Raw genomic sequence first — 14,360 nt, forward strand, 5'->3', positions numbered from 1 at the left:
CACCAAATCTTTCATTTATCGAAATAAAGCTGTAAAAGAAAAAAGCCTGCAGCAAGATGCACTGCTTTGGCATTTCGCTCCAAGCCTCTCCCAACTGTACAGATGCACTAGTATACCCCTTGTGCTATCTTAGATGACCCCATACTTACTTTGATGTGTTATCCCTACCATGACAAAGGTGGATAAAGGTGGAAAGACTTCATGTAATCCATGGACACCAGTGAAGATCACAAATCATTGAAGAAAAAAGGTTCAGCCAGTTTGAACAGCACGGGCTTTACGAAGTTTCTTGAGTCTACTTTTAGCACGTTCTCAAATGCCCAGTGTGCACGTAGCTTCAGATATTTGTTGAAGTCTTCTTCATGGTTCTACATCGTACTTTTTTGTTTTGCACTTACACGTGTTGTGTGTTCAAAGTGAATACAGACTACAACTTGACAGCCATTTTCAGTGAGGAGACAGAATATTTCTTTCTTTGTAAAGAGATTTAATTTACAAAGAGTCATCGACAGTTTTACAGTGCACATGTCATAAAAACTACTAAAGGTTTGCAGAACCCTAATGAAAAACATCCACAATGGTGCAGGAAACTACACTTAAGTGACAGATTCAATTGAAAAAAACAGAAATAACTGTGGCTTGACTGTGTCAACTCCATATGTGTGTGTTTGTGTGGAACCTCTGAACATGCAGAAAGTGTTGACCTGAATACTGACATGGCACCATGTGCATCAGCTGGCCAAGACATTAAAAGAGATCCGCGGCCTAACCCCTTGCTGGCTGGGTTTGTTCATCCGGAACAGCATTAAGGATGTTATGGAATGCATTTTTAAAATGAGTTCAGAGATTGTTCTTGCATAAGAGTGGTCTTCTTTCAGACACAAAGCATTCTGGGTGACAGTGGGCAGTGTTGCTTGCTATCCTGAGAAAGTGGCGTTGACTTTAGCTGGTATTGTGCTGTTTGTGTTAAATTAACCAGATTATTAGAAGAAATAAATAACTGCCCTGGCATTATTTTTTTAAATAAAGGACTGTTATTTTGACATATTCATTTGTACAAAATTGATGAATACCTTGCCATGGGATCTCCAAAAAATGAAAATATTACTCACGTTTGGTTGATGAAAAATATACACAAAGCTCTGTACAAACATGTTAACTGAATTCTGAATAAAAAAATCCCTGTCCATTTCCCCAAATGTGTCATTTCAGCTGTATCACCACCTTGTTCAGTAATAATCTCCCTATATATACATAGTCTCCAGTGTTATCCTCCTAATCCTGCATTCAAAGCTCTTTTTGAACGTTTGTACTGCTTCAAACATGCTTTGTGTAATAAATGTACGCCAGATGGCGGTCAGTTAGTCTGTACCCATGATGAGCAGCTCCATGTTAACCCCTGCCCCTGTCTGCACAGCAACAACCTCAGAGGACTTACAGTTGTTTCCCCATTTGCCGTGACCACATGGCAGAGAGGACAGCATTTCACTCATTGTAGTAAGCACTATAATACTCATGGACACTCTGTTGTTGCTGAGTCTGAACCAATCAATATTTAAAATCTATTTAACAAGTTTTCTGATTAAATTAACCTTTTTTCTGTTAATTAACAAAATAAAAAAACAACAACAGGCAAACAAGCAGTTAAATTAAAAGAAAGAAACATTGGGCTTAGTTTTTCTTTCAATGAGGAATTTTTGACAGCAAAAGAAAGCATAGATTGCATATATTTACTTACACAATTGCTGCATATATGGATAAATTATGGCAGCTTTAACGCTTTATTTCCTGAGCAAATGGATTGAGATGAGTCCAGTTAAACCTGAGTCTCTGAGACTTTTGGAAACTCTAAAAAGATTACAAAGGTTTGGTGGCAGTGTGCTCTGAAACAGCCTCAATCTGTTCCCACGTACTTAACACTTGCTAGCAACAGTTGGGTGAATTGTACACACGAAAACATAAAAATGCAGAGAAGTAAGAGTAATCTGTCATGCCTTGTTGCACATTAGTTTAAAATTGTTGATATTTGATCAAAATTGATCAAAAACTGACCATTTATGGTACCACAACAACCAAGCACTCCTGTAGTTTCTCTTTATGTGTGCAGGAACTTGAATATAGGTCTTGCAGCATCAATTCAAAATATTTGAAACAACAATAACAGAAACACATGATCACATGCTGCACTCATACACATGATAAACAAAGTCCAGCATTTGGGACCGATGGACAAAACCACGATCAGATAACTTCTCAGTCCCCGGAGGACCATGTGGTGAGTGCCAAGTTCAGCGTTTCCTTTTGGAAGGTAATTGTACCCGAGACTTTCCACTCATTCATCCATTCACTTCTTTTTTTCACGCCCTCAACTGACCAGCACCTGCCAGTTTGACACAAGTGACAGTCTTCTGGCTGAGGACTCCCTCCTACACCCACACAGCTGTGTTATAGTCAAACAAGGGCTGCATTTTCTCCAAGCCAGTGTCTGGCTGTCTCCTGTCTAAATAAATCCCTGTGAATGGCTGTTGCTGGAATTGGGGAAAGAGTTGAAGGTGGCTGCTCCTCTCAGGACATGGCCTGCCTTTGCCCTGCTGCCCGTTTGCCCAGAAAGGCAAATAAAAGCTGCCTTTTGAATTTTTTGGAGCCACTTTCTTTGGTCGTTTAAAAATATCCCCCTCTTGAAGCTCGGGAGCCACCCAGCCCGGTCTCTCCTTGAGGAGTTTGTCCCTGTCCGGCCGGACGCTGCGCAGGAACTTCTTGAAGATGTTGGTGGTGAGGGAGAACTTCTTGCAGATCTCTTGTGAGCGGCTCAGCCGTAGGGGGTGTGCAGGCGTGTCTGGTCTATCCACGCTGCCTTCTAATGTCCTCTCATCTCTCCTTTTTCTCCATTCTTTGTTTTTTCCTTCCTCTCGTTCCACCTCAGGCAAGTCCAACCAGTTGCCTACGAGGTCTGCAAACACGTTGTCACCTAGCACCAAGGGCTGACGGTTGCGACTGCGGCTCATGAGAGAAGACGTCCAGTCACTGCCATCATCTGCACTGTCCTGAGAGTAGTCGCTGTCCAAGGAAGGACCTTCTCTGGAGAGGCTGTAGAGGATTCCCGGCAGGTCCATCACCTGCGCTGCCCGAGGAGTCTTTGAATGAAGGTAAGGTTCTGGTGGCGGGTTTCCAACAACTGGTCCACAGAAGTCCACCTGGGGAGCTGTGTATCCTGACCACCTTCTGGGTATTGACTCCAGGTCATTCTCACTTCTTGAATTTCTTGCACTTCTTGGACTTGCTTCACTCTCAGACTCACTCTCTAGACTGGATGTTGAAGAAGACGAGGTTTCCAGGCTGCTCCTGCTTTGAGAAGAAATCTCATCACCTCTGCTTGAGGAGTTTGGGCTGTCCACAGACAGCCTTGGTCTTAGCATTGGAGATGGGCTGGGCTCATCCATCATTGTTTGTCTCAAACTTGAGCTGCGTTCCTCTGCTGAAGCTGCAGCTCGTGTGTGAGAAGGAGCTGCAGGAGCTGGATGCGGCATTCCTCTGTTAATGGGTCGTCCTGAAATGTCGAGGCTTTCCAGAGCGGTTTGGACCTGAAGGAGCTTGAGTTCCTGGAGGGCTCCCATCATCGAATTCATCTGTGCATGGAGGCCATCTCCAGCTTCTTTCATGGACAACTGCAAGTAGAGAAAAAAAAAGCCCAATAAGTCCCCAAACTGACTAAGTCATTGATCCGCAGCATAATCCATCTCCTCTAATTAAAAGTAATCAACTCGCTTCCATCTTTTTATGATGTAAAATCAGAAATCACCCAACATCGATTAAGAACATTATGAGTATAAATTCATTAAAGCAATTTATAGAAGTAACTGACTTCTACCTGAAATGGTAAAACATTCTGTGGTTCTTTTATGGGTATCAGGCTGTGCACTTTGGTTAACTCCAAGGTCATGTGATCTAGTTTGGATAACAAACAGGTTTCCCATATGGTCAGCGTATGAAAGGACCCGAGTGACAGCTGTACAGCAGGCTGTTTTAAAAAAAAATCTAACTTCTTCCTCCCTTCTTCAATTTTCTATTTTCTTTTTTTGGTCTGTGTTTTCACTCATCTCCAACACGCTCAGCATGTATCCATTGCTTTCTCTTGGTTCTTCTCTATTCAGGAGCCAGTGTCAAATGGCTCGGACTAACTGATTCCAGGTGAGAGAGGAAATCCAAAACGCTGCTTCCTGATTTGTGTCTCCTCTTGGAGGAGTAGGCCTTTCCCTTGTTCTACATGTTCTTTAAAGTCCCACTCCGATCGTCTTTTGATCTATCCTAAAAGCGTTACCAGTGGCCTTTTAAACATGATTATGCTGTTGTTAGCCAAAATTGAAAAACCTCCGTTGTTTTCTAGTATATAGTTTTTGCAGAGCAGGAGGAGTTGGACAGAAATTTTCCTCTGTGGGCAGGACAGTTGGTGCAGAGGCCTTCCCCCGTTTTTCCTCATCCCTTTGTTTATGCTCTCTCCCTCCATCTTACAGCCCCTCAACTCCAACATAACATTTAAAGTGCAAGAACAATGGTGAACAATGTTGTCCAGCCGTACAGTTTTGAGCCAGATAGCAGCTCAGATGAGGAAAACAAAGGATCTATTTGTCTGCAAGTGGATGCATCTGAATGGAGCGGAGCAGGGTGCTTGTGGCTTGCTGTTGTAGGTTTTACATCACATCCTCAAACTTTTTTTTAAACAAAAGGTTTCCGGCTACTGCTGATTTACAATGATTTGAATAAAGAAGTAATCCATGTCCTCCATTATGAGAAAAATGCTGAAAGAACATATTAAAAACACCAAAAAAACAATTTTCATTGGAATGGGTCTTCAAGAATTTGCAAAGGTACATTTTAAAGGTAGTAAATCTATAATAATTCTATAATTATTATATCCCTATGAAAAAACAAGATTTCTGTGGGAAATGTAACGGAAGCACACAGGTAACGGTTAAGAAAAAAAAAAGTTCAACAGTTAAATTACCGCCCTAATAGACCAAATCAAAATGGAACATTTATATCAAAACAAGCTTGGAATCAGAAATTATATCTGGCACCTATTTTATGGTGAAATGCAAAATCCCTAATCTTACCTTCTGAAAACACGAGTCTCAGGGGTCTCTGTCTGCACCTCTGCTATGGTTCACTTACACTCTACCAGCCTTCCACTTTCAAACCAATCCGTCTGACTCCTATATGTACCCCCTCCAATGGGGGGTCATCACTGCACCTGACAGCCAATCAGCACTGGCCTGCTAGATTATAATCCCCACACAAGGGTGGGGGTAACGGCGGTAGGGGGAGGCTCGCTGATGCGGAGACAGACTGACAATGAGAAAGGGTAGAAGCAAAGCAGCAAGAGGAGCGGGGAGAGTCAGTTGGAAGTGCAGGGATGGTGGGTGGAGACAAGGGGGGGAACCTCACCATATGTTTGGATGTCAAAGAGAAAACTGTTGATAGATTTAATTATGGATGACAATGTTAGAACAAAAGTGGGAGGTGTGTGTGGGAGCAAAAACACCAGGTTGTGATACGTAATCTTCAGGGAGGGGGGAGGAGGGGGGATGTGCTGACCCTGGGTGGGAAAAGTGACAGCGTCGCACAACTGACAGTGCAGCATCTGAAACCATGGGATCCATACACAACTCTAAAGAGAGGATTACTGATGCAAAGTGTGCATCTACGTGGGAAAATACACACATGCAACCAAAATTTTTTAGAAAACACAATTTCCCCACACAATCCAGCTTCTATAACCTAAATGTGTGGAAACTATATGAATTTGATCAATTAAGTCACAAAACAAACATATTGAGAAGAAAAAAAAAACAAAATAAAACCCACCGATCACAATTTTTTGTATTATTTTGAACAACTGTAACATCCTGGCACATGAACCTTCCTTGACACTTACACAGGGTTAAACACTTTGTCTGTCTGACATATGGCTGAGTGGGAGCATAAAGGCATGAATAACCAGGAAGATCAGGTGATAAGGCTATCAGCACACATGCTGGGAACAAAAGCCTAACAGCTCCCTGCTGGCACTGGAAATTAGGCAGTGATGGCACTGGTAATTAAAGCAATCAGGTTGTCCCCCGTCTTTTTGCCTTCCACATATGGTTGACTTCCTTAGTTGTTAATTGTATGTGTCCTGATATAAGCTGTAAAGAAGAATATGATCAGGAATTTTCTCTTTTCTGTGCCAATGCTATGTTCACACTGGGCACTAAACGTGCATTGTTGAACACACATTTAGCCAATGATGTTCACACATAACAAGCATGGAGGGGCTTCTTCTTCTTCTACTGTTTACTACTCTTCCACCTTCTTTCTCTTTCAGCTTTTCCCATCAGGGGTCACCACAGCAAAACAACCTCTCTTTCGAGGATGAGTCACATGGTTAACTATGTTTTACGCCGGATGCCCTTCCTGACACAACCCTCTCAATTTATCCAAGTTTGAGACCAGCACAGAAGCAGAGAAGGGAATAGGGAGCAGCCTGGATTCGAACCCTGGTTTCACGGACGGAAGGCCCCGCAAACCAGCACGAACTAAACTACTCTTCCACCTACAGTTGGAAAAGGCTTGGTGCAAAATGTGGAAGAGGTGCAAATCTTGTGAATCTTGCTCCAGGTGTTTTCTTTCACAGCTCTATTCCGATATATACAAGACTTGGTGTTATCGTCAGACAGTGTGTCTATATTTCTGTAACCCCCCCCCCCCCCCCCCCCCAAGTATTTTCCTGCATTCTGACTTTTACTTCACTCTGAGCTGCAGGTGAAATCTCCTTCACTTCTGTATATTTTGGAAATATTATATGAAAGAAGTCTTATGCAATCTGTAGAAACTGTGCGTATTTATACATGGAAAAACCCGTAACAACTTCAGCACTGCCTCTATATACAGATGCTACCCATCACCAAATGAAACTAAGTTATTTATCTTCTTACACTGAGGAAAACACAGACTCTGTAGTCAATGGTTAGTCCAACTAACTCCAGGCAGTCCAGCACTGCCATTTACAAGCGGAACCTTTTAGCCTAAATATGTCACGCCTCTCAACTTGCATTTTGCCATTTATGAAGGAGGCCTCAAAGGTGACTTTAAACAAATGCCTTCTGGAAATTCCCAGATTAGAAAACAAAAAAGCAGAAAACCTGACGTCTGATGCGTGAATCATCCGAGGGCCTCATTAGGACAAAGACACAGAGGACACAGACCTAGCAAACATGACTCAGGTGGCATGAGGTGTTTGCACAGACATACTGAGCTCAGACCTGAACTAAGAAATATGAGGGAACTTGGATACAAATAAAACTGCACAGAATGGAAATACTTCCCAGAAGAATCAGTATTTTTATACAACCAAATATTCTCATCTAACTTAAGCTTCAAGTATTTTTATCTGGTTTGATTTTAATTTTAAATGAAAAGGTCAAGAAAAGAAATATTAAAGTGCAAGAAAGACAATGCATTGTCTCCAGTCCCTACCCTCTTCTTTCACCACTATTTTTTCTGGCTGTAGAACCAGCCAAACATGCACATTACCTATCAAAGATGGACTACTTCAGCGTTTAATAACAAGGCTGGCAGAATCAAATTAAGGCTTAATGGAAACTTGTTCAGGTCTTCTGGGTGTTAAAAAAGAAAGAATTTGATTGGATTGGATTTTACGGTGCATCTAGTTTACAAACACATTCAAGAAGGGATTTGATTAAACTATTCTATAAATAAATCAATGCTCCTCCGCTGCTGTGTGTTGAAATATACATCTGTGCCTTAATGTCACGTCTGTCAGTGATGAAGAAAAAAACCAATGGCTGAGTGAACACAGAGCGAACACATCCATGCATGCAAAAATTGTCCATGAAGCAGACGGTTTCTTTATGTGTGCTTTTGTGTTGAATTTACTGATCTGGTGTAAAATTAAGAGAAATGTAAACACACAAATCTAAAAGACTGCTCTTTTTGGTTTGGAAACATAGGATTTCACTGTTGTTGTTTGTTATTTGGTTGGAGGAAGGAGGAAAATCCAAGGTTATCAGAACCAAAAAGTCTTCCTGTCTGGAAGGCGTCGGCCAGTAGCTGCATATACAGTGCCCTCCCTCGTCCCTCCACCTGAATTCCTCATTAAAAATGAATGGTGGGGCTGTGTGGGTCAAGGACAGGAACGGAGCCTCTGTCCCCGGGACACAGAGAAGGTCTCTGTGTCTGGACTGCTGTGAACGGCAATGAACCTCACAATCAGTGGAGCAGCAGATCTGCCAAACAGTCATTAAAAGAAATGAGTTACTGTGCACAAGGCAATGAATGCTTCTTTGGTAAGGAACATTAATGTGGCGGCTGTTTGCTCCAAACTGCCCCCAGGGTCACACTCTGTAGCGGGGCAGATTTATCTTTAGCAAAAAAAAGCTGTGTGTCAAGTTCTGTGATTTTTTTTTTCTTCCTTTGATTTTCTTATTCATTAAAGCTTTCTTTTTAGATTTTTGGCTTAGTTTTAGGGTTTGTTCATGTGTTGAGAGACTGTAATTCATACAAATGGGATGAAAATTGTGTTTTTGGTATATTTAACATGTATGAGCTAGTGGGAGAGCACAAAAACAAATGGATGACGGGAAGTGGGGACGGGCTTATGCTGCACCAAAAGGTCCGTCCACAACTCAGAGGTGAATTTCTGATGAACTACTGCTGAAACTATGTCCAAGAAGGTGAAACTTTACTTTTTAAATTTAGGCTAAAACAGCATAATCATAATTGAAAGACCACTGGGAACCCTTTTAGAATAGATCTAAAGATGATTAGAGCGGGACTTTAACTTCCAACACAAGGTCACTCTGCTCTTTGCATTTACATTCAAATTTGACACATATTTGTAAGTTTTGATGAGAGATGTGTTGTTTTATCTGATTTTAAATGGAGTTAATCGAGGCATGCCTGCCAGTGCATTGTCCCAAATGTCACATATGTTTTTTTCCCACAAACTTTAGCAGTAGCTACATGTGACTTTGGGTGCTTTTTCCTTCAAAATAATTATAATCACTGTTATCTTTCAGGAGTACCTAGCACAAAGGGAAGTCTTGTTTCCAGAGTGATTGCTAGTTTTTTTTCTGATCGAATGAGAAATATCTCAAAGGGCAGTCGATTAACAGTGAAAGTAACTCAGAGATCAGAGGATAAACAACAAATTACGTCAACCTCCTCTTTAAAACCGAGTCATTTAGACCCAATCGTTCCCAGCATCTAGAACCTGCTCTCCGGCAAAGACTCCCTGACGCCCTTTTTCAGAGACAGGGAGGTGGTTTAATCACTCATTTCCTGCAAGAACTCATTTGTGCAATCAGAAAGGATGCTGGCTGCTGCTGTGGGAGGCACAAGACGATTACCGTCCATATCATCTTCTTTGGCAGATCTATGGAGACAGTGTCAGATCTGTTGTCTTTCTGGCCACAAATCTCCTTTGGAAGCAGTAGCTCCTATATGTAAATGGTGTGAGAGTTGACGTCAGCGTCTTGTGTGTGGGCTGCGGACGTCAGACTCTTTGGCCCACTCTCACATTGGAATCGGTGTAAAGTAGAAGAGTCACTTCTTGACAGAAGTGGTGGTGACTGCTGAGAAGGGATGAGATGAGCAGCATACATGCTGTGCACCTTTTCTTTTTATGGAAAAGCATGGGATGCACTGCAAAAACAGGCCCTATAAAAATGGGCTAAAAATTCCTAAAATCTGAAATGTTTTCTTTAAACAAGCAAAATAAATAAAAAAAATACTCCAATTGAGTTAAAAGATATTACCAAGAATTCTTATTTTAAGAAAGAATTTGCAGTCACTATGACATTTTCTTAAACGACGATTTTGCTGTTGAAAACCCTATTATTTTTATTGCAAAACAGGAAAAAAAAATTTGGGGGGAAAATAAATTGTTTTTTACTTAATAAGATTTAGTTTTAATAGTGTTTTCTGTATGAATTTTCTAATTGTAAGGAACTGAAAACAGGAAATATTCAGCTTGAAAGAAACCATAGGAAGAAATGACAGAAATTAGCTTTCTAATTTAAATCTCTTGCATATACTGTATATATACATACATTTTAACACATTTTTTTGGGCAAGCTGCAGATTTTTACTGCTGTGGGTTGATTCCTGCAATTTTGAGAGGGACCTGGATGCAGACAAGACATCACTGAAGTGGAAATTGTGGAGGGACTTCTGGTTGCGGTTGAGGACCTCTGAACATGGATGTCTGCAGCCAGGTCCTTTTGGCTATTTTCACTGATTGTTTTTCAAAATCGAACTGCTTGTCTTGCAACAAAATGTTCTGGTGAGTGTATAACTATGATACTAACTGAAGTAATATTTCTTAGTGAACGTATGGTCGGAGCTGCAGCAGCATGCACCGTTTGTGTTTGCCAACTGTAAAATGTGTGCAGGTCCACGGTTTCAAGCAGGCTTTGTCGCAGGTTTGCGGCTCCATCTCAAACACAATGATCACCCACATAAACCCTGCAGCTGCCTTTAAGCCTTGGGCCAATTTTAGCTGAAGGGAAGGAAGGGCTGTTTGGAGAACAGGAGCAGCGAGGGAGGCTTAAAACAAATGAGCTCAAAGTTGAACCGCTGCTGTGTTTTGTAATTTCTATTCCAGTGTTCAGAGATAGGGGAATAATATGAAACTCTTTGGAGGGTCGGACTCTTGTGTGTTTTTCCTGGGGATTTCATGACTTCATGTTTACAGGCTTCGGCGTTGAATTCCTCAGTGACAGCTGGGTTTGAAATTCCCCTCAGGTGTGAAAGTAATAAAGAAGCTCTGCTGAAGTGAGATCAGTCTGCTGCTATCAAAAGATCTGTGCGGGTTTCACTGTCTGAAACGCAGGTGTGAGCCCCACTTCCAGACGTGAGTCAAAGGCACGTCTGTGATTGTATTTTCAGCTTCAAGTAGGCAGGAAGAGCTTAAGCTTTCTTTTTGCTCGACTCTTTGTCTGTTGCAAAAATCATGAGTCACCAATATGCTATAAAAATACTCTATTGTTGCCATCACAGTACCAAGATTTCCATAAAGCACTGTTTAAACAGGAAGCAAATTCATGTTGACAGACTCCTGAGAAACACCGGAAAGACATAAACGGAGAACGTGCTTCTGAACTTGTCTGTCAGCGGCAAATTTCTGCAGTGCTGGATGTGGTCAGCAGTTAACACAGAGGCATGAGCCTCTGTCTGCCAGCTACAAAGTATCGGCACAAACCTGAAATTTCACCACATGTCCATTTTGTATTACTTTTGATTAGTTATTTCTAATATCTTATGCAAGTTTTAAATGAAATGTAGAAGTTATAATCTTATTTCAACACAAATTAAATAATTTTCACTATAGGTTGACCCACTGCTTCGGACAGTTCACATAAATAAATGCAGCAAAGGATGAGTGTTCCAGACTCCGTAAAATGCTGCTCAAATCTTTCATTTTAAATGTATTTCTATATCTCTTTACATTTTTTTTCTAAATTTTTTTGTCCGCACATTTGATATTTTTCCATTACTATTAAAATTTGACCTCTTTCTTGGCCACCCACATCAGGTTTAGTCCTCATTTTACACAAGAGCTACAGAAAAATGTTATCTTCTGCAGAGACAAGTAAACCAGACAGAAAAAGATAAATGGTTACACAAGATCTAGCATGATTTTGGAGTCTGCAGTAAATAAACTGAAATTGCCTCTTTTTAAACATAAACTCTGCAGTGAGATTCCTGGCTTCTTTTTTGGTCCTAACACAGAAGCACTATGGATGGTACTTCTACAACTTTTTGACCTCATTTAGGGTCAACAGAGCACATTTATGTGTTTCCAGTATGGATTTTTTTATATAGACATCTCGTAGATTCATAGACAATTCATAGATTAAAGACCCACTCAATGAAAAATATGTTTTTGGTGACTTTAACATGTTCTTGTGCTGTTTTTCTGATAGTGGAAGAGACACTGTATATATATATATATATATAAAATAACTTTAAAGAGTATTTCTTTATTCAAATTGTTGTGAATCAGGAGCATCAGAAAAAAAGCTGTTGAAAAAAGCTTGTGGCTGTGACATAGAAGCTACAATTGGCAGGCTACAAATTTTCTGCTTTACTCTATTCTGATGCATCCACTTGCAGATATATAGATCTGTGTACGTCTTTGTTTTCCTTGTCTAAGTTGACATCTGGATCAAAACTGTACAGCAGGATAGCTCTAAAATTGCTCGCCATTTTTGTTGCACCGCTAATGTTTGGTTGTGGTTGTGAGAGGCTGTAAGTTAATGGGAGAGCCTGTGAGCAGATGGATGACAGGGAATGAAGACAGGCTTACTCCGCATTAATGGCCCCACCCACAACTCAGAGGTGAATTTCTAATGAACTGCTGCTGCTCTGCAGAAACTATGTCCTAGACAACGACCGGTTTTTCGATTTTGACAAAAAAATGGCATTATCGTAATTAAAAGACCACTGGGAACGCTTTTACAATTTATCAAAAGATGATTGGAATGAGACATTAAGTAACACAAAGAAAAATAAATGTCTGCTAGTCTGATTACCAAAGTCCTAAAACAATTTTAGCCAAAATACGTTTGTTGGATGTATGTCATTATGAATTAGACCAACACAAGCAAAACAAGATGTGCTCCTTTAAAGTGCATCAAACAGAAGCTGTGATCTCTGCATGACAGCTGTAACTTGCTTGATAAATGCCGGGATGTCTGCTACAGCATCTACCCATCTCCTGTGAGTACAGGATGAAAATCATCACAGAAGAAAGAAAACTGACAGCATTGGAACATGGACTGCTTCGCCTCTGAACAGACTGAGCCCCACAGGATGCACACACAAAGACACCGCCTTGGCTTTCTAAATGGCATCTGCTCTCAGTTCTCCTGTTTGATCCTCTGCATGGCGGGACACTTTATCTGTAATGTTACTAAACTCCAAGGTGGCAGCCACAACACAGCACGTCCTCTTGGCATCGGCATTAAGTCCTCTAAAACTCTGAGAGCCACTCCAGACACGTGGCCAATTTGGAGCAGCCATTCATGAAGTCAGATTATGCTGCGAAAGCGCAGCCTTGCAAAGGTTTTTCTGTGGCTGGACAGAGGGATGGGGGGGGGGGGGGGGGGGGGGGTCAGTCTGCTTTGAAAATGATTCCAAGAGGAGCCTGAGCCAGAAAAAATGGCTCTTGTAAATCTGTCGTTCTGGCCACGAGGGTCCAGGTTACACTTGATTTATTTCAACACCTCAAAATGGAAGAACTGAAGGTAAAGAATGAACAATTAATCATTATTTATAGGTTCACATAATAATAATGATAATAATAATAAAAAAACCTACAAAACTAATATATTAACAAATTTAAATGTGATAAATCTGGAAGGAAGATGGAAAAACCGGACAAGACCATCTGACAGAGAAGATGTGAAGCTTAGAGAGCTTAAACATCTGTCCCAAATGCCGGACAGAGTAGAACCTATCTCTGCATGCTATTTTCTTTTTAGCTGAAAGCTAGATACATGAGGGTAGAAAAAGAAATATTATGATGTTATTGCATGAAATTATGAAAGCAGCCTCCCTCATGTTTGCCTTCAATTGCAGGAGTAGCACAACGTGGACTCACCAGTTCCAGCTTTAGTCGCCTCAAACACGAGTCCATGTTTCTGGATTCTAGTTTGTAGAGACGCTGCTCCATATTTTTCTAGTGATCTGAATTCAGAGGAGACCCTTCAGCACCACATGGCTTTAAAGGTTTCCTCCAGGACAGAGGTGCGCGGGGATGTGCGCTCTCACGCAGAGCTGGAAAGAAATTGACTGTTGGATGTGCGCAAACCCTGCTGAGGAATGCGCGCAGCGCTTGTCCTGATGACGAAAACGTGTTTACTACAACAGATGAATAATCAGCTCCGTTCCGTGGCAGCATCCGCGCGGCTGCTGTTGGCACACTGATGGTGCGCGCGCGTCATGCTCCTGTTTTCCTCCTCCTCCTTTTTTTGTTGCTATTTTATCATTCGAGACCAGCGCTTACGCTGTCCATCCAATTTCCTCCAATGAGCGAGCCTCTTGTGGCCGCCTGGGTTTTATTCGGTTCAGGACTGAAGTGAATTTAGATTCCCAGAACAGTCCTGAGAGGGAAAAACAAAAACTGAACTGATTCATTACAAAATAAAATACAATTGTGTCTAGACCGTTAATAGAGCTGCAGAAACCAACAACATACAATCTTAGCCTCCTCTTCTGACAGCGCAAGATATTTCCAGGAGGGTAATGAAAGAACCCACCGGGACAGTTTCCTGCCAGTTTGCGTGGAAGAGGGAAGCACC

General features: G+C 41.4%; 1 protein-coding gene across 1 annotated transcript; it reads right to left on the bottom strand.

The window, feature by feature from the left end:
- Positions 1 to 466: 466 nt before the first annotated feature.
- Positions 467 to 14,360, bottom strand: inka2 (inka box actin regulator 2). Its single transcript, XM_004068774.5, has 2 exons — positions 13,661 to 14,360; positions 467 to 3,665 (listed from the first exon to the last, which is right to left on the bottom strand). The coding sequence occupies exons 1-2, from the start codon at positions 13,730 to 13,732 to the stop codon at positions 2,427 to 2,429; spliced, it is 1,311 nt and encodes a 436-aa protein (XP_004068822.1). The 5' UTR covers positions 13,733 to 14,360; the 3' UTR covers positions 467 to 2,426.

This window comes from Oryzias latipes, chromosome 5 (genome assembly GCF_053564925.1).
Source record: "Oryzias latipes strain Hd-rR chromosome 5, Olatipes_Hd-rR_3.1".
Lineage (NCBI taxonomy): Eukaryota > Metazoa > Chordata > Actinopteri > Beloniformes > Adrianichthyidae > Oryzias > Oryzias latipes.

Coding starts and splice junctions, on each gene's coding strand:
- inka2 (XM_004068774.5), bottom strand. CDS start 13,732: ATGGAGCAGCGTCTCTACAAACTAGAATCCAGAAACATGGACTCGTGT. Junction 3,666..13,660: donor GGCGACTAAAGCTGGAACTG/GTGAGTCCACGT, acceptor CTCTACTTGCAG/TTGTCCATGAAAGAAGCTGG.